The sequence below is a fragment of the Podarcis melisellensis genome (genome assembly GCF_964234715.1).
Source record: "Podarcis melisellensis genome assembly, chromosome: 5".
NCBI lineage: Eukaryota > Metazoa > Chordata > Lepidosauria > Squamata > Lacertidae > Podarcis > Podarcis melisellensis.
Window position 1 is genome coordinate 71,013,306 of NC_138537.1, and position 24,814 is coordinate 71,038,119.

At 40.4% G+C, this 24,814-nt stretch overlaps 1 protein-coding gene across 4 annotated transcripts; it reads left to right on the plus strand.

Annotated features, from left to right (window-relative positions):
- Window positions 1-214: 214 nt before the first annotated feature.
- RUFY2 (RUN and FYVE domain containing 2) lies at window positions 215-23,946 on the plus strand. 4 transcript variants are annotated; one of them, XR_014168416.1, is made up of 18 exons: window positions 215-373; window positions 2,399-2,572; window positions 3,416-3,533; window positions 3,630-3,731; window positions 4,321-4,444; window positions 5,165-5,226; window positions 6,353-6,418; window positions 7,571-7,640; window positions 7,771-7,872; window positions 8,914-9,030; window positions 9,167-9,334; window positions 10,210-10,307; window positions 13,821-13,940; window positions 15,728-15,857; window positions 16,947-17,041; window positions 18,593-18,641; window positions 19,960-20,258; window positions 20,755-20,826. XR_014168416.1 is itself a non-coding variant. In XM_081911492.1 (18 exons), the coding sequence occupies exons 1-18, from the start codon at window positions 271-273 to the stop codon at window positions 20,896-20,898; spliced, it is 1,920 nt and encodes a 639-aa protein (XP_081767618.1). In that variant the 5' UTR covers window positions 215-270; the 3' UTR covers window positions 20,899-23,946. The 4 variants fall into 4 exon arrangements, 2 of the variants coding, with proteins under 2 accessions (XP_081767618.1, XP_081767619.1); XR_014168417.1 differs by lacking the exon at window positions 20,755-20,826 and having other exon boundaries at window positions 19,960-20,029; window positions 20,181-20,258; XM_081911492.1 differs by having other exon boundaries at window positions 20,181-20,258; window positions 20,755-23,946.
- The last annotated feature ends 868 nt before the right edge of the window (window positions 23,947-24,814 follow it).

A 24,814-nucleotide genomic window follows, 5' to 3' on the forward strand; every position in this document is an offset into this window, starting at 1 on the left:
GCGGCATAGGATTTTGATAAATAATGTTTAAAAGAAATTAGAATAATTGAGGGGGGGAGGAGAAGTGCAGAACCCGTCTTTTCACCTCAAGGCAAAAGTGAACTCCACCCTGGCCTGGGAATTTGGGAGAGGCTAATCCATATGAAGCAAATTCGGAGAATTCGCCCTGTCACGACATCTGGCTCCGGCCCCTCGCAGCGACGCGCCTCCGTCCGGGTCCTCCCGCCGCCAGGGGCGCAGCGGGCGCGGTTCCGGCGGCGGAGGGCGGAGATGGAGGAGGCGGAGGAGGGCTGGAGAAAGGCCGTGAAAGGAGCAAAGGCTGGGTCCACCTCGCTGAGCTGCTCGGGCAGCTGCTGCTCCTCGCTGGCGATGGGTAAAGAGAAGGGGAGAAGCGGCGGCGTCTGGGCGTGAGGGGAGTCGGAGGAGCTTGGGCGGGGGGCGGCGGCGGCGAAGGGAAAGCGCTGACGGAGCGTTTCTTCTCTGGGGAGGGAGGCTGGGGGGGCTCGGCCGCCGTCTGTTATGGGGGAGGCGCTGCCTTCGCTTGTCCCCGCTGTGGGGCGGGTATCCGCGAGGGGCTGAAGCCGCCCCTCGAGCCGCGTCAGGCGAACAACAGGTCTGACACTCAAGTGTTTCCCTTGCACACGTCTCCGGGAAAAAAAAAGGATGCTGAAAAGTCCATTGGTCTGTAAGGCCGCCGCGAGAAAGTCTCTCGCGGTCGTCTGCCCGCCCCCCAATTTCATTCCGCATCCAGGCCTTCGTGGGGTGGGAGCCCCTCTCTAGGTTCCCTTAGGAACGAAGCCCACCCCTGGCTATTGGTTGCATAGGAGTTAATAGATCGATAGATCTATGAAAATCGGGCAGGCAGTGAAATGGCTTCGCTTTGCACAACGAGGTTGATGCTCCAGTTGACGAGCTCTTGTGAGTAGCTCCCCATTATTCGCTTGCGCAGTTTCGGTAGCCTCTTAAGTAACTAGCAGCGCCTGCTTTGAATGAAGAAGCCCTGCCGGGAGGAGGCTTCGTGTCATCGTCATTATCTCTCCTTTGAGTTTCTGCGAGCCTGTAGGGAGGGCGCGAACTGCTGGCGCCGAGCGGCGCGTGAAGAAGGTAGGGCTGCTTCATTATAGCTTCTTGCGGGTAAGAGTGGTTTACCATCGGCAACATCACGAGGGGAATCATGTGCAGATGAACGGCCGTCGCGTGTTGAGCTTGGGGAAGGAGAGTCCCGCCCGTCACGCACCCGCTGAGCGTCAGAACCGCCCTTTCCCGCAAACCTCGCTAGGCGCGTGGAGGTCCCGGGGAGGGGTATCCTGGACCAATCAGGATGCCCACCCCCTCTCGTGTGGAGGAACTCTGCACGTGCATCGGTTCTTGCGTGGGACCCTCTCTCAGAATCGCGATTGGCAGGGACTGAAAGAGTGGGCAAATCTCTCTTGCTCGCTCTCAGGCGTCCTTTTAACCCCACCCTTGGATTGTGATGCTTGGTGTAGGTATATTGTGGCCCGGTAGCAGCTGCTCTGGGGTCTGATAGATGCAGCCCGATCCTACTCAGAAGTAAGTTCCAGTTTTCAGAGGGGCTTACTTCCAGCTAACAGTGCACAATATTACAACCGTTATGATGCCATCCTATAAGGGAAGGGAGGAGAAATTACTTTAAAAAGCAGTGAGGACCAAGGGTTTTTTTTCCTGCTAGGGTTATGCTTTTTGTAGTGCTGTAGCTGGGGGGAGGGGGAGGTGGCTACCCTGGTTTTTTGCCCTGGGTGAAACCTCCAGAGGGGCACCATTGAGGCTTCCAAGTCCCAACCTGTGTGTGGGGTGTGTGCACCAAAATGGGTCTTTGACCAGGATGAAATAAAGCCTAGTTTCACCCTTGCTTTTTGAACTGGGCCTGATCCTGTTAGACCCAGTGGGGCTTGCAAACACATTTGGCAAAAATAAGCTTTCCGTCAGCATATGTTGGCTTGCAGAGTCATTGTGGTTAGTTCACTGGAAACATCAGTACATTGCAGTAACAAAAGCAAAATATTAGGCCATCTTAAATGATTTGAAAATGTTGCAGTGCTATTATTTCACATATCTTTTATGGATTTTCATATTAAGAACTTGATGTACCTGGGGAAATGGCAAGCAGTGCTACATTTTCCAGGCTAAAGTGCTCTCTGCCCTGATTTAGAACAGGACACTTGCCAGTGCTGCAGGTCTACGGAAATACTCTGTTCCTTCAGAGGAAAAGCACTATACAGACACACCCTATGTTTCATAACATGCTTTTTATCCTATTCTCTTTCCCCCTTTCATTTTTTATGTTTAGTTTTGGATAAGATTGTTGTGTTTTTATCAGTAAAGCAGTATCAAACTATTCTGTTCTCATTGAATAATTTTCCTTTTTTCCCTTTTTAAGCTGTGAAAGACCCCACAGCTGTTGAGCGAACAAATTTATTGAATATGGCCAAACTGAGTATCAAGGGACTCATTGAATCTGCCCTGAGCTTTGGCCGAACCCTTGATTCTGACTATCCACCTCTGCAACAGTTCTTCGTTGTTATGGAGCACTGCCTGAAACATGGCCTTAAAGGTACCAAATGCATGTTTTAAAAAGGATGATTGTTTGTTTTTACCAAAGCATATTGACATTTTATTTTGTTATATAACAAAAGAGTATAATACTAGATTGCTCATTCTAGATTAAGGCAAGTTTAGGCATATAGAATTCCCTATACAGTGGTACCTCGGTTTATGAACTTAATCCGTAAACCGAGGTGTGCTTTCCCTAATGTCGCTGGTTCCCTTCCACCGTTCAGATTCCATTCTTAAATCGACGTCAAGTTCGCAAACCGGGACACTACTTGGAGTTTTGCAGAGTTCATAAACTGAATCGTTCGTAAACAGGACTGTTCTTAAACTGAGGTACCACTGTATTAGCCGGCCTATGTTCATGGGCCCAGGATGCACACTGTAGACTTCCCTCACCTCAGTCGATCCAAGGGGGAATCTATGTGCTTCCCCACTTGGATTCATTAATACTGATGTGGGCAACTGAAGAAACCCTCTAATTTATTTTACATAATTTTTTTACTTCTTTGGAGTCCTGCAAGTCCCTGCTGTTTCTCTTCTTTGTTGGCTTCCTGGGATATGTAACTTCAACTTGCAGATTCTTCTTTGTTTTGCCTTATTTTGTCCTTGGTGTTCTTATAACATTCATTTCACAGTTGGCTGCAATGGTTTTAGAGAATCTTAGGTGCAGCAGATTAAATATGCTGATACTGTATAAGTGTTGAATATTAGCCATGCTTACAAATGTTCCTTGCACTCTGATATGGCTTACCTAGAAATAACTTTTATAGTGCCACCTAGATAACAGCTCTATTAAAGTATAAAGCCAAGTTTAAAATGTAAAAATATTATATTTTCCTTCTAGTAAAAAAGTCATTTCTCAGTTACAATAAAACAATATGGGGTCCTCTGGAGCTTGTGGAGAAGTTGTACCCAGAAGCTGAGGAAATCGCTGCTAGTGTTAGAGATTTGCCTGGTCTCAAGTAAGTTGTGTTGCTAATAAAGATCTTTTCCATTTTGGACAATAATCCTGGCCAACAGAGATTTGTTTTCTGAGCTATTCCTTTTTTAAAAACTAGGACTCCACTAGGACGTGCCCGAGCTTGGTTACGATTGGCACTTATGCAAAAAAAGATGGCTGATTATCTACGATGTCTCATCTTTCAGAAGGAATTGCTTGGGTGAGTGTCCATTCAGATTTTTATAGGATAAATTAAGGTCAGTGCTGTAATTGCTACCAGATTTGTACAATTATGTTACATTTTACTATAGCTATTGCTAAGTAATATGACAGTAAAGTTAAAACTTGGTTCTTGACTTGGTTTGCATTTGCGTTTCTTATCTGAGCACCTAATTTTCTTTCGTAACTGAAGTTGACTTCCAGTTTCTCTTCTCATTTCCTCTCCACCCCTTGTGCACCCCCAAAATTTATTCCAGAGAGTCCCTGAACTCTCCAGAGCGGGGGGTGGGTGGATTGGGGATTGGAGAAGAAGGAAAAGCCCTGTTGCAGACCAGATGCCATTTCATACTATGGTGGACCTTTCCCATTTCATTTTATTTTGTTGAGAAAACTTAGATTCTGTATAAGTTGCCACTTTAGTTGGTATATTCAGTATGTTGCTCCAAACTTTTAACCACCTTGGAGTATCGGTGAAGTCAATCTTTAAAAGATTTGAAAATAAAATAAATTACTGATTGACCAGCAGTTAAAAATTGATTCAAAGTATGTTAAAATAAGTTACGGAGTTTTTTAAAAAATGCATTTTCCAGCGAATTTTATGAATATCATGCGCTGATGATGGAAGAAGAAGGAGCAGTTATCGTTGGCTTGCTCGTTGGGTTAAATGTAATTGATGCAAATCTTTGTGTAAAAGGAGAAGACTTGGATTCACAAGTAAGTAGATATAAAGCTATGGTCTCTTACTTTTGCCTTAAATGTGTTTTTTTATGAAATGATGGGGGAAATATCAAACTGATGGATCTGAATGCACAGTATTAAAAGTTGTAATGTGCTTTCTTAAAAGAAAAAAATGTTTCTTATTTAGCTTGATGAGTTAAATGGAAAGGCAGTTGGCTATTCCCTAAACAAAACACACTTATTTCCTTTGAAACACAATTAAAGGCCTGATTAATGAATTGTTTCTTCTGCGGAGGAATACTGATGGAGTTTACATGAATCGGTTCCTTTATTAGAAAGCTTTTGGCTTGGTTACAAAAACCATAAATGTGCAACCTAGCTGCTTGTTTTCCTTTTTGCCTGATTATCCGGAAAGTCTCCAAAGATTGGAAATAGTTCTGCATAAAGCCTTCAAACTGTATTACTGCAGAAGTATAAATATGTGACTGCTTGAAAGAGGAAATGCATCTGGGTTAGTAATCTTTACCCTAAAAGGGTTGTTGAAACGGGGGGATGGGGGACTGAAGCATAGATGATACAGCTTTGAATGAAAGCTTGTCATTACCAATGATGCAAGGCCTGTTGTGCTCATGCTCTCCTACAGTATGTATAAGGTTTCATTGCACATTTCCAGTAACATCAGTGAAGTAAAGACCAAACCCAGTTTTCCTTTTTAAAAATAAAATACAAAATGTGAATAAATCTATTTCTTCTTAGGTTGGTGTGATTGATTTCTCTATGTATTTAAAGAATGAAGATGATATTGAAAGCAAAGAAAGGTATGTTTTAACATTTCTAATAAACAAGTACATTAAATGCTTTGAAAAGGGTTTTGTGTTTTTCTGCCAGGCTCCCTAAGGGCAGGAAGCAGAAGTGTGAGGTAAAAGGATCAGGGTGGATCAACTTGCTTTGTTTTGCTAGGATCAATGAGAGGACAAATATATGAACATCTGATCCTCTTTTACTGGAACCTCTGCAAACTGAATGCAGATTGACAATGGTGATAATTCCTGCTTCAGACATTTTAAGTCAGGTCCCTGCTCTTCTGAGTCCCCTTTTCTTTCCTTATTTGTTTTGCCTTTCTCCTCCTGTCAGAGATAGGAAAGTGGATCTGGCCAAGGGGATAGATGAAGAACTGGTCCATCCTCCACAGCCCATGTGCGTAAGGATGTCATATGACATCAAGGACGCACTCTGGATTCTTCTCTAGCTTTAGTGTGGTGCCTTTTTCTGTTGCTGTGCAGAGCGACAGGAAAAAGCGCCAAATTCAAGCAGTGGCTGGAAAGAGGAATCAGGAGTGCACCTATAGTGTGGCCCCAATTTTTCATTTGGAATTTCACCTAAAAAGTTTTACCGCTTAGCCCACAGGATAGTATCTATTACTTTGTTTCAACCATAGACTTATTATACTTCTACGGACTTTCAAAGATTGACAGGCATGTGTTCAATTGATTTCAAATATATTAGAGAATTTACAAGTGCACACATTTTGTTTTTGTTACTAAATCATGTATATTATGTAATAAGAATTACAGTGCTATCTAGTATACTGGCCTGCGTGTTGCTTGTATTGTTTGTTGTGTTAAGTTTGCAACACGGGGGTTTGTTGTTCTGTATTGTTGATGCCTTCTCCCACTCAGCCGCCCTACAGCTGAGGGGGAGATAGTGGGCAGACCATTTGGGGCAATGCGGAGCCTTCGGGTGCCCAAGCCACTGCGTCACTCCCAGGAGAGACGCGTGGCTCGGGAGTGCTGCAGGCAATGCGATGAGTGCCACCCTGTATTTTGTCACCCCCCTCAGTGGTGACACCCGGGGTGCTCCACCCCCCACTGCACCCCACTTCCTCCACCCCTGCATATATGGTGTCAGATAAATGTCTAATTAAATATGTTTTTATCTCTTTAGAAATGACCATATTGCTGCTATATTGGATCAAAAGAATTATGTTGAAGAACTAAACAGGCAGCTGAAGTAAGTATTTACAGAAGCATCTGTTGAATCCATATAGAGGCATCATCTTTTTAAAAAGTAATTCTGATAAAAACATACCTTTTCTGGTACAGTAGATGGCACTGAAATCCTTTTAGTTGCATTTGGCTTAGTTTAATGGTTGCATCATATAGCTACTGAAAGGGAGTCTAGAGTGAATGAAGCTGTTGGAAGACTAATGTTTCAAGTGTTTTGTCTGTTAAATAGGCTATTATTTTAAATGTGGGCAAAGTAAGAGGAGTTTATTATTCAAATTAGCTTGGTACAAATCCTGAAATTTGATACTTTCAGTCTTGCTGTTCTTTATGAAGGGGACTAAGATTGCAGTCCTAAACATATTTTCTTGGGAGTAAGGATATTGCTGTAATTTCCAACTATTGTGGGAATCATTTGTGTTAAACTGGTATTTTGCACAGGAAGGATGTAACATGCAAAGGCAAACTATATGCAAGCATACTTTTTCAAACACCTGTGTACGTTTCTCTTTAATGTATGTGTACATGGATGTGTAAAGTTGTATGTTCATGCATATTTTCCATTCATACTTTTTGTCTTTGGCTTGAAATCACCAGTATAACACTGGTGTTTTCTGCAAAAATCATAGCATATAGCACTGCCCTTGTCCCATTGAACTCCATGGGATTTAATTATGAGTAACTAAAATTAGGACTGCGGTGCAAAAGAACAATGTTAACACGTGGGCAGAATTTTACTCTTAAGACTTTAAATATTTGTTCTTAGAGTGGCATGGGCTTGTTATTAAGTTATAAGAAAAGGCTGCTTGAGCCACTGAGATCAGGTGGTGCTGAGGACTTCTCTAAAGAACAGCAGCAAAAAATATAAATTTCCTGGCTCATGAGAGTTGAAAGAAAGAATGAAAGTTAGCAGTAATATAATGGACATTTAGAGTGATAGGAAATGTCATTTCAAGGAACTCAAATATGATGATGGCAATAAAATAAAGCTAGTGCATTTATCTTCTTGAAAGATGTATGGTGGAAGATGTGTTTTCCAACTCCATTGATCAGTGGACACCCAAATAGGCACTAGAATGTTAAGTAAATTGCATAGTACTATTTGTACTTGTAGGATTTGATGTGTAATTTTGAGTGAGGTTCTCTTTACTATTTTCAGTAGCACAGTCAGCAGTCTCCATACACGCGTTGATTCGCTAGAGAAGTCAAACACTAAACTAATTGAAGAGGTATGGGCTTTTAACAATGCATATGACCAATACTATCTTTCTGTTCTGCCTGTGTGTGTTGAAATATTTTTGTTTTCCTATTATTGTTCACCTGAATCTTTCTGCTTTTTTTGTTCCACTTCTTTCTTAGTTAGCAATAGCCAAAAATAATATAATTAAACTTCAAGAAGAAAATCATCACTTGCGAAGTGAAAATACACTCATCTTAATGAAAACACAGCATCATCTAGAGGTATGAGAGTTCTATTTACAAAGGAAATATAATATGCAGTACAAAGCAATATTAGTAAAGAGGTTGCCTTTGCTTTTTTGTGTGCATGTGCTCTCTCTAAACTGGCTCAAGTAAAATATGATAGGTGAGTGTCCTATCAAAGAGTAGGTAGCAACACAGCCATTGCAGAATCAGCAGTAAATTCTGGCATGTTGAACTATCTTGGGCTATTTGACATACTAGAGGACCCTATCATAAATACAAATAACAAACTCATCGTCTGAGTGCCTGTCCTTATGTGGCCAAAATGGCCTCACTAGGCTAAGGGGAAACCAATGATTTGAAAAAGCTTTGGAGGGAGGAACCTTAAGTTGGGGTGGGGGTGGACTCCAATAAGAACTGAGCATGCTTAGTGAGTACAGAATGTTGACTTTCAGGGCGAAATAGAAAAGTGGGAGGAGATAGAATGGAGTGGTTGGAAAACTGAACAGGAACATTCCACTCTGATATTTTGTTTCAGATCCTATTTGTTCCTTCAGTTACTGGTGTTCCAACTGTGAGTTCCTTTGCTTATATAGTTGAAACAGCAATACCACCACACAAGAGGGTATCAGTAGGCTTGATGGAACTCCAAGGCTTACAGAAATACAAACATATTTAGGAAAAAAATGCTGCAAAATATCTCAATGAGGGCTAACACATTGCTGTTTTTAGGTGTGTGGCTATGTTTTATTTTTAAGTGTGTACCTCAAAATGTAAAAAGGAGAATGAGATTAACAGATGTTCAGAAGCTTGTGTGTCGTATAGACATACTCTTCATCTTTAGAGAGCCAAAATTGACTGCAGCTGCCAGTGAAGCACAAGCTTGTAAAATTTGGGTTTGGCTCCATGTAATATGTGGCATTTCAGGGAGCACTGATTCTGTCAACATGAGATGGGACATGTACAGCTTACTGTGTTTTACTGAGTCAGTGTGTCATTCTACAATACCCTTGTCTGTTCCCCCCACATGAAGATAGGCTCTGGGGGGAAGTGATCTAAGCATGAATTCCTTACTTGTAGGTGAACAAAGTGGATGCTGAAGCAGAACTTCAGACATACAAGCACTCCAGACAAAGCCTGGATGACATGTACAATGAAGCACATAGGCAGCTTCGAGAAGAATCACAGTTGAGACAAGTGAGTGTATATCAGATATGCTATGGAAGCAGTGGGAACTTGTATATCCAGAGGCATGTAAGCTGTCTTGTCTTCTATCACCATATTTTCCTACCTTAATGCATTTGATATCTGTGCACATCTTTGTATTTTGTAGGATATAGAGAATGAGCTGATGGTTCAAGTTGGTATGAAGCATGAGATAGAACTTGCAATGAAGTTGTTGGAGAAGGATATACATGAAAAACAAGACACTCTTATAAGCCTGCGGCAACAGTTGGAGGAAGTCAAAGGAATAAATGTAGAAATGTACAAAAAGCTACAAGTAAGAACATTTTACTGTTTGCAACTGGAAGCTAAACGAAATACAATTTTTAAGCAATACTCTTTCCCCCTCTAGGGAGGCCCACCTGTCCTTTTGAGAACTAGCTTTGAATATCAATGGATAACAGTTATTCTTACAGCTGCTTTCTCAGCATAGGAGCAAAGTGACCATCAGGATGAGGAGGCTTTGCCTGATATCCTCTGTTTTCAGCCTGCCAGCAACTGCAGACTCTCACTCATATAACATAATGTACTCTCCTGTCCCTTGCATGATCCCACAAACTGCTCCTGAGGTTTGGGATTCCCTCCTCAGGAGAACAGAGGTCGCAATGGGGAGGAAGGGACAATCCCATTGTGTCGGTGGCAACCCTCTCATGCACTGTTGCATGTCATCCTCATTTGCTTCAGACCAGGGGACAGAGCCAACTTAATAACCTTACTGAGGGGAAAGACTTCCATCATCTCTGATTGTTTCTACCTCATAAACTAGAAAGGAAGGCAATAGTGGTTTTAGCCACAAGCCACCCACCACCAAATTGCTTTTAAAGTTCCACTTTTAGTAGTCCTTGTGGGGTATAAGAAAAAGGGGAATTTAGAAAGATAAACCTTTTGTCAATTTCCTCCTCCTGAAGATTGGGCTGCTTACCTGAAAGTAAGTTCCTACTACTGCTGCTGCACATCAATACAGCACTAGCAGTGTGGCGAGGGTTACTTTAGAGAGTTTACTGTCCAAGGCTGGGCAAGAGGGAGCAATTTCTAATGGAGAGGAAAGGAAGAAAAAAAACTACACATCCAGACTGTAGATTTTATTATTGTTCACTTGTTAATACTCAAGTTATATAGTGTTGCAATATAATAATCACTCTTATATCATAGGTTTCAGATGATGCGCTGAAAGAAAAGAACGAAATCATTGGCAGACTTGAAGATAAAACCAATCAGATTACAGCAACTATGAAGCAGTTGGAGCAAAGGTACAGCATCTTCTTTTATTCTGCTTCTCCACTCCTCCTCAGACTCATTTCTTCTGCTTCAGTTGCCACATTCTCATATAGTAGGCACTGAGATATGACTTTGTTTTGAAGGATCAAAATGTGTTTTTTTACGCTGTTTTTAGGTGCTTTGAATGCATATTTCAATTCCCTTTTTTTTGTGTGCCTGAGATATCCTATTTGACTCCTTGCTGGCTGTTTCAGAATTTCCACCCCCCCTTTGCATATTATATCTATCCAGCAAAGTCCCAGTTGACTAAAGTAACTTTTCTGATTTCTTACTCATACATTTGAAGTTAAACTACTTGAGACAATAGGAGATCTGTGATTGAATTGTCTTTTAAAAGTAACTTTAGGGACCGTGCTCAGCTTAGGGATAAGAAAGGCAGAGGGGACCCCAAGTCAATTCACAAACCCCATCCCATCTCCTCACTCCAGATTTGCAAAATGGTGCTGTCTGCAGCCTTCCAAAAACAGTAGTATGGAAACCATCACAAAAAGGCAAGGAAAAGGGCAGGCCCCCTCTGACTCCCTGCAATTAGAGCACTGTAGTGGTGCTGGTAATGTGTTTGGTGCTGTGCCCCTGAAGATCTTTAAAAAAGCTTTCCTTCACACTGTTTTCTTGATCTAACCTTCTCAAAGGTTTTTGCACCCCAATAAAAATATTTGCTGGCATCCGTCTGTCTCATGAGACAATAGAGTGCACCTCCAGGGGTGAAGTCAAACTGCTGGAGAATCGCAGTGCCTGCTGCGACTACAGAGACCAGTAACTTGTAACTGCTGCCTCCCATGTTTTTGCTGTGTTCTTGCAGCACCAAAGTGACACTTGTGGGATGCAAGTCTGGGCAGTGTGTATGGAGGTCCTGGGATGGCCAGACAGCCTTGCTAATGTGGTCCAAAGGACAGCAGAGCAATACGTTTGGCACCAGATATACTACAGGAATTGCCGGAAGGAGGCATGCAAGGCTCCATCCCACTGTCTTAGGGACTACTCCAAATTTGTGTAGGATTTACTCCTTAGCAATTTCCTCTCCTAAAGATGTCCTGCAAGGCAGCGGGTAGCAAGAAAAATATACTTGAGGGGATTTCGGTTGGACAAATCACGTAGTGGAATAATTTGCTTCCTCCAGTGCCACAGCCATTTCACCTCCATGGTTGCTTTAAAACCACACACATAAAACAAAACAGGATTTCGGTTCAGATATTCTTTTGTCTCATCTGGTTAGGCACTTGATGTGTGCAGACTCTTAGAATTATTTGTTGGCCCATATATTCAGTTGGAGAAAAATCATTTGGAAATACTCTTCCATTTAAATTGAAAACCTTCTTCCATTCTGAGTGTAAGTGTGTAGGGTCGAGTCCCAGAGAATCCTGAAACTACCTCCATGTCTTCAATAGACGGGAATTTTTTGTGGGGGCGGGGGAAGTATTGTATGTCTTCAGCAGCATCTTCTCCTTCCCCAGCTCAGGAAAAATCACCTTTTGAAACAAAAAGAGAGTTTCAAAAGCAGTTTGTGATATTGTCATTTTTTAAAATAAAAAAGAAGTAAAAAGTCTTGTAGATGGTGCATGAGACAATGGATGCTTCTAAAGTAACTCTGAGGCTATATATATATGTATACTAAAAAAAGGACATGTAACATGTAGGTCATTTATTATGAATACAGAAGTATGTTTACATGCTTTACTTCTCTTATTTTTTTTTAATGGGTGACATCCACTGCTTGTACAATGGGACTTCCAGTTACTTTTCTCCCCCCTCCACCTCCACCTTTCCCACCCCAAATCTGCTTTGTGTGCTCCTCCACTCCTCCAGAGTGGGCCACACGGAGGACTGCAGGGGGCAGGAGAGGAAGAAGCTGCCCGCTGCACAAACAGGCACCTGTTTGAGCAATGTTGAATCTCAGATGTTGTTAACATTCATAGCCTCATCATGTGGCTGTTGACATGTCTTGCCATTGTTTTTCTTTTCAGTCTACTTAACAAACAAACAAAACATAATTATGTATTAAAACGTTAGTGGCATGAATATTCTTTTATTGACATCCTTCTTCCTCTTTTTCTTTTTCTTTTCTCCTTTATCCCAACTTCTGTGTTTCTGAATATTTTATTACCTTTATTTGTCTTTAATTTTTTATCCATTGCACATCTGAAGTGACAAAGAACTGTTAACGCAAACCAGGACTATTGCAATGTCCTTAGTAAAATGTGCCAGCAATGAAGGGCAGCATCAGTACAAGCTTGTTAAAGATATATCATTTTGAAAGATCCTCCATGTGTCTTGAAATAGTTTAAAGGAGTAAAATTTGTAGGATTTTTTTTAACCTTGCTTTTAAATAGGTTATGGATCAGGCTCTAAATGTAGCAAAATAATTTTGGCATTCAAATTGGTCAATATTTTAACATAGATCTCTGACACTGAACTCACCAACGTATTTTGTTAGTTGCCAATTGGAATTAACTTTTTTTAAAAAAGAAATTGCAATGCTACAACTTTTGAAATGTTAAATAGAAATCTACCTTAATTTCAGCTAGCATGCTTTTTATTCTATGTTTGGTGAAGTTTGAAGATAAGATGCAGAATGGTTCAGATACTAGCAAAATAAGGTGACAATCTTTTGAGTTACACAGAATTATTTTTTTAAGGCCTGATATTTTGTCCATTTTGAATATCTTACCATAGTATACTTAGATTTGCACAAACTCTACTGTAATAAATGGAGAGTGCACAACAAATAGTACTTGGTGAATTATAGCCACATTTGGCCTTTCTGATGTAGCATCCTCTTCTGTGGAAATGAACAAAAGCATACCTTAACAGGTGTGGGAGCTCAAGAAACAAATTACATTACACCCGTCACCAATCCAGACACCACCCCAAAACCTGCCATATTGGGAGCAAGTACTTAGATTATTTACATGCTCTCATTTACACCATGCACACCATAGTAGACACACAGTTACATTATTTGGTGTGTGTTGTGTTGATTTAACATGGCATTGCTTGTGCCACCTTGATTACAATATTTTTTGTGTTCTGAATTATATCAGACCATTTAGTGCACTGGTTTTTCCCATTTTGTAGTGTTGATAGATTTGTGTAGTTAAGGAACAGTTAGTTTACAGGGTTTGGGATTTTTAATTTTTTTTTTAAGAATTCGTGCAAAAACACACAAAGGCACAGTCATAGCTCTGTATGTATGAATAAAAAAATCTGTATGGCTCTGCATTGATGGCATCTGTTAATCATGAATACTAAATAAAAAAAATTGGATAAATGTATGGATTTATTTAATATTGTTGTAGTGAGAAAAAGAATTTGGATTTCTTGGCATTGTCTGGGTCTCTCATTTGAGTTTGTGAGTTTACCCCAAGCTTTGTTTTCATTTAGAAATGTTTCTATTTCCCCATTTTTTTCCTTTTATTTGTCTTCTTCACCCTTTACACCCAAATTCTAGCTTCAGTTTTACCCAAAGTTGATTTGAATTACACCAGATTACAACAAGCAGAGAAGGCTCAAATGGAGGCAGAGAGTGACGACAAGAAATTTAAGCAAGACTATATGAGTAAATCTGAAAGTCTGCAGAAAGATATTACTCAAAAGGAAAAGCAAGTGTAAGTAAAGTATTTGTGGGGGAGAAGATAGCATATATTCTAACATGTGTGTCCCCTCCCATTTTGAATGTCATTAAAGTGGAAAGCTAAATCCAGATGAATTACAGATCAGAAGTTTTAGAGCTGCATGTGTCACCACAGAATGGCTACATGGTGCATGTTGGAAGAACAGACTAAGTAAGCTGATCGTAAATTCATCTGCCTGATCTAGTAGTTTCATAGAATGCAGAACTTCTGTGCTGGGATTCAAATACCTGTTTAGGCTCATGCAAGGTGTTTGAGCAAGCCAAGTGGACTTTATTTGAACAGCTGAACCTGTTGCCCCATTGCAATCTCCTTTTGAAATTCCCCTAAGTTTGCCATACGGCACAGGAGAATGCCCCTTTTGGGTTTGCTTTTAATATCTTGCTGCTTTGAGCTCAGGAAACTAGTTTAACTTTGGGGAAATGTTGCCCTGATATGCATACTCACAAGGGCTGTCCTATTAATATTTTTCTGCTATTGAAAACATCGTTTTGTTCACATAGCTTGCTCCAAACCAGAAATTAAAAATCCTAGAAGGTGAGGGAGTGTCTGGGCCTCATCCAGGACTGAGTGTTCTCTCATTTGGGGAGCAGTGCTCATCTACTAACTTGCCTAACAATTGGGCATTGTTAGGGCCAAACTGGGGGACGCAGGTGGCGCTGTGGGTTAAAGCCTCGGCGCCTAGGACTTGCCGATCGAAAGGTCGGCGGTTCGAATCCCTGCGGCGGGGTGCGCTCCTGCTGCTTGGTCCCAGCGCCTGCCAACCTAGCAGTTCGAAAGCACCTCCGGGTGCAAGTAGATAAATAGGGACCGCTTACCAGCGGGAAGGTAAACGCCGTTTCCGTGTGCGGCTCTGGCTCGCCAGATGCAGCTTGTCACGCTGGCCACGTGACCCAGAAGTGTCTCCGGACAGCGCTGGCCCCTGGCCTCTTAAGTGAGATGGGCGCACAACCCGAGTCTGTCAAGACTGGCCCGTACGGGCAGGGGTACCTTTACCTTTACCTTTAGGGCCAAACTGCTCAGTACATGAAATAGGCAATTGCACTTTACATATCTGTAATACAATAGTCCTGACCTGGATTGGCCTTATGGCTATTAAAACAACAACAATGCATGAAATGCAGTTACACATTTCACATATTATTTAGTTTGACCCTTAAGCAACCGTGTGCACTCCTCGAGGGCTAGATGCAGCTCTCCCATCACAGTACCCGTTTAAGGTAATTTGAGCTGGATTTATGTATTTATTTTATTTTTAAAATGTATATCCTGCTGTTTTTACCCAAAGCTGCTTGCAATATAATAAAATATACCACCACCTTAAAACAACACCAGTCAGATAGTAGATAGAGATCTAGATCATAAAGAACAACAGAACCATCTTATCCTTATTCTGAAAGCATTCTGTTAAAATTCAGTTAAATGCTTTTAACCTGGTTCCAAAGGGAGATTGGGAGGGATCAATGAATCTTGGTGAAGTTTGAATCAGATTTTAAGATAGCCTTCTTCATATCCTTCTTGTCAAATAATAGTTAATTTGCTTATTTTTTCCTATCACTTATTTTTGCAGAAGTCTTCTACACAGAATAATATAAAACATTTTAAAAGGAAATAAGTAAATCTTTATTATAATTAACACGTGTAAAATGTTTACAGTGTTGAATTATATACATTGTACTAATTATTTCATAGTTGTGCAATTGCAGTAGGTCAATTAAACCGTATAATTGTTTGAATTACTTTTTTATATTCTGTATTTCTAGTGGCCAGCTGGAAACAGATTTGAAAATAGAAAGAGAATGGCGACAAACTATGGAAGAAGATCTTAAAAGGGAAAAAGAAACATCATCGTCCTTGAAGACAGAGACCCAACAAATCATTACTCTTAAAAAAGTAAATTCTGCAGCAAAATTTCATAAAATTTTGCTGATTATGTAAGCTGTACTTTCATTGTTATCCCATGAAGCTGTATGCAAGTGCTCAGAGATCTGGAGGTTCTTTCTTCCGAGGTAGAAGTACTGTTGGTTGGTCTTAAGAGATCATTATCATTACAGGAGATAAGACATCCCATACACTCAGATTACAAGGAAGCATGGTGAACAGGAAGTGTAAATAATACTTCCTGTTTGCTCAGCTATTGCTATAGCCAAAGCCACTGTGATATACAGTGGACTAAAGAGGTTTTAAGATTGTATCAGTTGAGACTTGCATATGAAACGTATTTCGTTGAATTCAAATCTTATTGCATCCCAAGAATGGGGAAACCAAAATTCGTTAAAGCCATTTGCTAGACATACCCATTAAAACACTTGGTATATACAGATGTACTTTTAAACAGGATTCACCATGGTGCTTTTCTCACACAGTACGAACCTAACTTCCCCTGCCTTTGCAAATCCTTTCAACAGATGTACCTATCAACAAATCAAATGCCGATTCCAAGTGTCTGTTTTCTTCCCTGCTCCTCCCAGTCTTCAGGACAACTCTCTTGCCTCTTCCCTACTCCCTCATCAAGCACAGAATGAAAGCCTTTTAATTTAAACATTCGTCTTTGCATTCCTACCACTACATAAAACCAAGTTTTAAAAGTGTTGCAACACTGCTCCGGCAGTAGGATGAGTGAGTTTGTAATGTTACAAACCCCAACAATCAGCACAGTGTATTCAGCCTGTTTCTGCTACAAACTGAGAGGACCGTTTCCCCCCTAATCTTGGACAAGCTTGTATGACAATGGGAGCATGATTCCTATGTAGCTCAGCTTCCTGTATGTCAGCACCCTTAAAATAAAATAACTGTAATCCCTGTCTTTTGGCTATGGTGGTTGGAGCTGATGGGAGCTGGGAACCCAACAACAACTAAAATGTCACAGGCTGCCCATCCCTGATGTAATTAATTCCAGTTTTTAAAGCCAGCCCAAATAGAAATGTTTTACAACTCTTCAGAGAAGCTATTGACAGTGTTAATGTTTTCTTTGTCTTTCAGGAGTTCCTAAAATTACAAGAAAAGAACAAGCAGTTGAAAAATCTATGCCATGATCAAGAAGAAGCTCTCCAAGAACTGGCTGGCAAACTTAGCGAGTAATTAGTATTTTTCTTTTCTTGCACACAACTAATGAAAACAAAGACTGGTTCTTGTGCATACGTTTCACCTTAAACTTCCTCCAGCCCAGCTACTTAAGGCTTTAAAATTATTTAAGTACTTTAAGTCTTGTAGCGGCTTCAACCCTACAAAGCATTTTAAATCTCAGCTAGCAGAATCCAGTGGCTCCTTTGCCTTGGTCAGTTGCCTGAGAAGAGAAGGCTAACACTTAGAATTGTAGAGTTGGAAGGGACCCTGAGGATCATCAAGTCCAACCCCCTGCAGTGCAACCTTGGCATTACCAGCACCATGCTCTAACCAACTGAGCTATCATGCCTAACAAATACAGTAATACCTCCACGAACGTCGAACGTCCATTTCGGCAAATGTCCATGGTAAACCCGGAAGTACCGGAAAGGGTTACTTCTGGGTTTGCCGCATGTGCAGAAGCGCAAACCGCTCCGCACACATGCACAGAGCAGTGCTTTGTTGAGTGTCCCTTTCGTTAAGCATCTGGGGCTCCAGAACGGAACCCAGACTCAAAACAAGGTACCACTGTATAACCATTTGGCTGATGTACTTCCTGTGCTTTTCATATAGATTAGTGCTGGAGCAAGTCAGGGTTGGGAAACCTGTGGCCCTCCATATGTACCACAACTTACATCATTCCTGACCATTGGCCATATTGGCTGGGGCGTGATGGGAGTTGGAAGTCCAAAAACATCTGGAGGATTACAAATTGCTCAATCCCAGTGTAGGTTTTCTCCACTTGTAAGGATATTCTGTTTCATCAGTGTTTTGTAAACAAGCCTTTGTTTCACATTGCTGCCAGATTACGACTTTACCAATGGCTAAGCCACCAAACAAAACCTTTCTTGCCAGTTAACAGAAGTTCTTACCATCCAGCAAAGGCTTTGACCTTCATTAGCAAGTAAGTGCCAAGATTTCTTACAGAGAGGATTTCTTTGCATCTCGGAAAAGCCACTGAAGAACAGCAGCTCTAGACTCTTTCAGGGAGATAAAACCAAAGCCAATTGCTGTAAAGGCTCTGCTTCTCAATGGAAGTATCCTCTCTTTCTCATCTACAAATCATAAACAGATGCAGGGCTTATATGGGATTGTGTTTTTCATTACCCAGCACGGGTATAGATCCCACATGAGTCCTGTGTCTGGATAGGGGTATGTGAAATGAACATGACTTACTTTTCTAGTAACGATGGATTTCAATTCCAGAAATGTTTTTTGAGGTCCAGGTGTGAAAATTGGGAACCAATGAAACATAAGTTGTCTTGTAAATGAAGGCCATCTGTAAGTTTTTCCTATCCTCTTGAGCACATCTTCCTTACAGGGAGGTGCATGGAGGGAGAAGTGAAGGAAGTTGGGGAGAAAGGCAAGGTGTTTGTGTTGAAAGAGTATATGTCTACAGATACATGTTGGGTTGAAGGAAGTGTGGACTTCTACACACTTCCTTCAATCCAGTCATGTTTATCCCCCCTGAAAAACAGGTGCATTTAATTATTCACACTATTATTCACATATCTTCTCTTTAGATCAAAGCTTAAAATAGAAGATATAAAAGAAGCAAATAAAACATTGCAGGTTAGTAATTTGGAAGGTGGGGAGGGGCATCCAGACTAATTCTTCTATTCATTTCAGACATTCTGTATTATATACTTCACTCCAGTCTATAAGCTAACGGGTAGTTAACCTTTCAAATTATAGTGTAAATTTTAACCATTAACCATTAAGTGTTTATTGTTTCACTGGGCCTGTCTATTCTGTCGGTGTGCTTCATTTCCTAGCTGTAAATTTTTGTGGTTTTAATCAGTAAATTAGAATGTAACTCTACATCATTCCACATACATCATGTATCAACAAAATACATGTCAGTGTTTAATAGTCTAAGTCAGGCATTTTCAACTTTTTCAGACCCAGGACCCTGTTCTAACTCAAACATGCATTTGGGGACCCATTTCTTAATCTGGTGGTAGTGCGCCTGTTGTGACCCAGCTTGGATCAGGCTGTGACCCTGATCAGTTGAAGACCAGTGGTCTAAGTGGAGTCCACTCTCTATTTTATTTTCTCATATCAGTATCAGCTATTGAATCTGAAAGATGGGCTTAATTTGAGACCATAAGAATTATAAAGTTACAGACTTCCTCTTTTCTTCTCAGTAACCCACAGCCTTAGACTCTCACATATTTTGGAAAGCCACAAGCCAATAGTCAGACTCACTTTCAGCCTCTAGCAGTCAGTATTTTCACTTTCACCACTACTAACAAAGAGTATCAAGACTGAAGCAATCTCTTGATAAAGGCTCTGTGTCCTAGCAGAACTACTGGTGGATCATTCACTGGTTCAACAGGTACAGTGCCTCAAGGTCACCTGCCAGAATTTATCCACCATAGATTACACCTACCGTTTACAACAAATTTCCTGTATTATGCTGACATCTCCAGGCTTGGGGACACCCCCCCTTTTATGGTCAAGGTGTGCTCTGTAAGATGACTTTTAGTGATTTTCAATTTTAAGAGACAGGAAGAATCACAAAATCTTTCAAGAATATTGTAGGGAGGCTCCCAAATTCTAGTTTTCTTCTGTTCTAACGCTAGCTTAGTTTGTGATCTTGATAATCACTTGTGCTTAATTCTCTGCATGGCTATGATGCTGTACCCATTAACCTGAAAATAGTAGGACTTATTTCTGAGTAGTCATGTGTAGGATTGCACTGTTAGGAGTGGTAGGTTTCAAACTCTGTCCTTTGGGGTTCCACAGCAGGATCTACAAGGGCAGACAAGTTGCCTGAAAGACAGCTTATCCACCCATACCCATCTTTCCATACAGTGTGCATCTACATTTCATGTTCTGTGGTATCCTGCTCAGTGCCTTAAACTGTGTGTCCTACTGTGCTCCTTAGGATCCTCTCTAATGTGCAGGGCGTTGGCCACAGATGCATTGATGTGAAAGATTTCTTGATGGTAGGCTGGGTAAGGAGTTGGAACTAAGATGAGTTGTCTCTTGTACTATCCTGAGGAATGTTGTCCTTTTGTATACCTGAATGGCAACTGTCATTTATGATTAGATAAATTGTATGTATGGTACCTGTTCTATTCAGAGAACATTTTTTCTCCCCACTAGGGACAGGTCTGGCTAAAGGACAAAGAAGCTACACACTGCAAATTATGTGAAAAGGAGTTTTCGCTTTCCAGAAGGAAGGTGAGAATGCAAGCTTCATTGGCTTTCATCCACTAACAAGTTCTGTATCAAAGTTCTGTTATTTACCAATACTTAATCACATTTTTATTTATGCATGTGCACTAAACCTCATCAATCACTATCAGTTAAAAAAACAAAACATTACTATTTTCATAGTTAACCCCACAGATCATTTGGTTCAAACTAAATCTTTTTTTGTTTTGTTACAAATATTGCAACAAATAGCACAAACTCTGACCCAATAATAGAATGTTCAGGTAACCATTAAACTTGCTTATTTTCCATTCATAATGAACAAGTCACCAGCTGACATGATCCCTCCTCACATAAAATGTGAAATTTAGCTTCTAGGGGCTGTGGGGGAGAGGGAGAAATAAGTATATAGATGTATGTAAATGTTTAATTGTAGCTGATTACCCTCTATTTACTTCATAAACTGTTGATTTCAAAATCTCCTTTGGGTTTCTTTTCCCCACCCCTACCCATCTTGATTTAGCATCACTGTAGAAACTGTGGCGAAATTTTCTGTAATGCCTGCTCTGACAACGAACTGCCTTTGCCATCTTCGCCAAAGCCTGTAAGGGTTTGTGATTCCTGCCATGCACTGCTCATACAGAGGTGTTCTTCCAGTGTGCCATAAGAGTCATCTACAGAAGATTTCTAAAATGTTGTTACTTCACTACAGTGGTAAGAGCTGTAACATTACAGTATAAACTCCTGCAGCGCTGGCCAATGCTTTTGTATTGTCAAAATCTAAACAGCCAATCTTAAATCTTTGTGCCATTGTGATATTCCTGCAGTGGCAGCATGTCATATTATGCGAGGTTCTGCTAATGCAGCAACTGATATGCCTGATTTTATAAATGCATCTGCTTGTGCAACACACTTTATTGTTCATCGTAAAAGGATATAGGCAGAATGTTTTGTATTCCCAGCATTTGCCATTTTATCATGCAGATGGACCATTCCAGGACCAAGTGCAGAGTTTTGCAGTTTCAGATTATTTTTAAAAGGTTCTTAGTTTGGGAACAGGTTGGCAGGGGACACTGTAGCTTAGAAGTCAAAGGAGCTGGACAGGGCTTTTAAAGGTTGAGCTGAGGTTCAGCATCTTCTGCAGCTTTGTATGTTTCATGGCCCTCCCCACAAAAGCCATTTAAATGCAGAATTGGGAAGATTACATATAAGTAAATGCAGCTACTTCATATATTTCTGGTGACATAAATTTGCTTTCTTAGACATTATCCCTAGATGTAAGATTAAGTTTCCAGCCTTGTTAGTGCAGCAGTTTCAATATGCATGTGGTAGCTTAGCTAGAAGAATGAGAAGGCAAGCAGGTTTTTTTTGCATCACTGGACTTCCTGAAAGAACTTTGTCAGGCAGGTCTTTAAGTACCTGACTTGCATATTGTGCACAGGGCTTTTGAAGAGGAACTAGCAGAAGGCAGGCCAGGTGTGGAATGGAAAGAATATCCTGAAGGGGATCATGGAATGTGTGTAGTGCTTTCATCATAACCTCTGTTTTGAGGTTTAGGTGTGATAAAACTTGTTAGGGATTTCAGAAAGAAGTTCTTTAGTTATCCCCATGGAATGCTGTAGAACAGCAGTTATAAAATGTATTAAATAAATACTGTGTGGAAGAGTAGTTAAAGGATACTGGCCAGCTTGATACTTGCTTTTTTCTTTACTTTGTCAGAAATAAGATCTTTTTTTAACTAAATGGCCTGAAAAATAATACAAATCAGCAAAGTTAAGAGTTCTCTATATATTTCTACCAGACTGCCTGAAGTTGGGGCGTGAGGAAATGATATATACAGAAAAATTTGGGTAATTAAGAGATTTGTATTGCTGAAGTTCAGTTGATAACACATTAGATGATTTTCTAAAAGGTATAAAACTTAAAGCAGAATTAAGAATACCTACACAATAAAAAATGCTTTAAGTACTCCTTTTAAAAACAAGTCTAGCTGAACATGTTACTGTAATGTGTGACTGTACTTAGTAAGTTCACATGCACACAGAAACTTAAAGGAGGCTTTTCATACAACAAGGTAGAATTTGTACTTTGAAGGGCATATTGTATACTTATGCCTAATTACTAATTCTGTTTACAAGCAAACCACCTATTCTCATTAACCTTTGAGACAGGAAATGACTTGTTAGACTAACAAGCATAGCAAACCTGTGTGCTAAATGTAATAAAACACATCAATACAAGCCCTGGATGGGATTATTTGTGCCATTTGATTTGATATGTACATCTGGAATAGAGGGAAAACATTAAATTCACCCTTTGTTTGAGATTTTTCTTTCATCTTCAAGATAGACCCCTGCACAAAACGAAGCCTAAAGAGGAAATGGTGGTGGCAGTGACAACAAGCAGCCTTGTTGAGCTGCAAAGGGGTGATTTTTGTGTCTACAGCACTTGAGTACCACAAATTTAAGATCATCAGGAGGCCTTTACTTGCTTTAACCTGGGAAGAGGTATCCCGTCAGGAAAATACTTGTTCATCTTCTTTCTTTGGAACGGCTTCTGTATCTTCAGCAGTATATAGGGAAATTCAGCAGCTGAAACTGTACCTTCTGCTGTCAATTTCACCATGAAGGTTTACTGTGTATGCTGAATTTTTGTATGCCATATAAGAGTTGTTAACATACAGGATTCCTATGCAGCCTGTTTAGTCCTATACTAGTGGTATTCCTCAAAGTTGACCCTAAACCTACTCCTGATTCCCATCAGGTACAGAAAGCACAATAAAAGAACCACAATACTACAAAGTTCTGATTACTAGCCACTTACTCAAACTGCTGTTAGCCTGGAATATATTTAACATGTTCAGTTCAAAAGGGCAACTTTTCCATCAGCCTTCTAGCTAACCTGTTTCAGAGATGAAACCTATGGCCATTTGATAGGATTCTGAGAAATATGTTGTGCCTAATCCCAAAGTTTTATTAATTTCCAAACTATTTTATAGTATTTCAAGACTGGAACGCATCCACAAAAAAGGTAGGCAAGAAATGCCCTGTGTTTTTTATACTAGAAAGTTGTTCTATTTGACAGAAATTCCTTTTCTTCCAGTGTTTGTCCATATTTACCAAATGGTAAATTAAAAATACACTAACAGTGCCGAACTGACACATTTTAGTGCTTAGCATTAGTACCATAAATTAAAGATAATCAAATAGCCTTTTCTTGCTTTAACCTTAGAACTATTTCTTCCACACAAAAAAACCCATAGATTTTAGTGGCATTGAGAATCCATTTTCAAACTCACAGCACCCACCATAAGTTACTTTTCCATTCCAATTAGCACTAGTGTGGCAGATGTGAAGTACTGACTACTTGCTGGGATCTTAATGGACAGGTTTTTTTAACGTCTTAATAACCTGCTCATCCTCAGTTTTTGTCATGATGTTTGGGTCAAAGAGGCTATGAGACTAACTCACCCTGGTAGAAACAGAGATGAGATTAGACTTGCCTTTTTTCAACAAAATTTCTATCATTCCTGCCACTAGAGATTTAGCTATTTCAGAACAAGCTTTCAATATCAATGGTGCATGTGTGCCAAGAATTTATTGACTAGTACAGCTTTTGTAAGTTTTAACATGAAATTTTTGTAACTTTAAATACGAATGTTTGTAATCTTGTGGTTTGGACAAATTAAATATTTGAGAAATTTTCAGCAGGCCTTGGAATGAATACGGAGTTCATTTATTTATCTTGTGTGTAACTACTGTTACTCTGAGGCAGCTAGTATACCTAGAATAATTGTCAATTAATCATAAGGACCTATGTATACATTTGCATTAATCACTGGCCCTGTTGGCTACGGCTGATGGTATTTGGGAGTCCACAAACTTCTGGAAGGCCACAGATTTTACTGAACTACCAAAGGTTCCCCGCAGCTGATTTAGGGTGAACATCTATACTGAGAAAAAGTCCTGGCTCTGACACAACATTTAATCATTTTGATTGAACTAGTTAACAGTTCTCTTTCCCACCCCACTTTTGTTTAACCGTTGCTTGTTATTAACCCATCTCCTTTTAATGCAACAGCCTCTCCACATCTAATTCATGCTTCTGCAAAGCACTGCTCCAGCATAGCAATAGCATAGACTGCAGTAGCAGAGCAAACTTGGTAAAAAAACAACACTTTGAATGTTTTAAAGTGAACGTCTTGAGTTTTTGAGATGTGTCAAAACCTAAAAAGCTTCCTGTGTTGCCTTTACAGTCATACCTCGGGTTGAATGTGCTTCAGGATGAGCGCGTTCAAGTTGCGCTCCGCGGCAACCCGGAAGTAACAGAGCGCATTACTTCCAGGTTTCACTGCTTGCGCATGTGCAGACGCTCAATGACGTCACGCACATGGGCAGAAGCAGCGAAGAGCTACGCGCGCTCAGACATGCTGTCGCTAGTTACGTTTGCTTCTAGATGCGAATGGGGCTCCGGAACGGATCCCATTCGCATCTAGAGGTACCACTGTACAAGCAAAGCTGTGAAAATTAGCCTTTGAAATACATCATCTTGCTCCTTAGTTTATATACATCTCAGATAAATTG

Bases quoted from the DNA above. Each gene is read 5' to 3' on its own strand.
- RUFY2 (XM_081911492.1), top strand. From the start codon at position 271: ATGGAGGAGGCGGAGGAGGGCTGGAGAAAGGCCGTGAAAGGAGCAAAG. The intron at 13,941-15,727 runs GTAAGTAAAGTA...CTGTATTTCTAG, and splicing joins ACTCAAAAGGAAAAGCAAGT to TGGCCAGCTGGAAACAGATT. The intron at 17,042-18,592 runs GTAATTAGTATT...TCTTCTCTTTAG, and splicing joins CTGGCTGGCAAACTTAGCGA to ATCAAAGCTTAAAATAGAAG.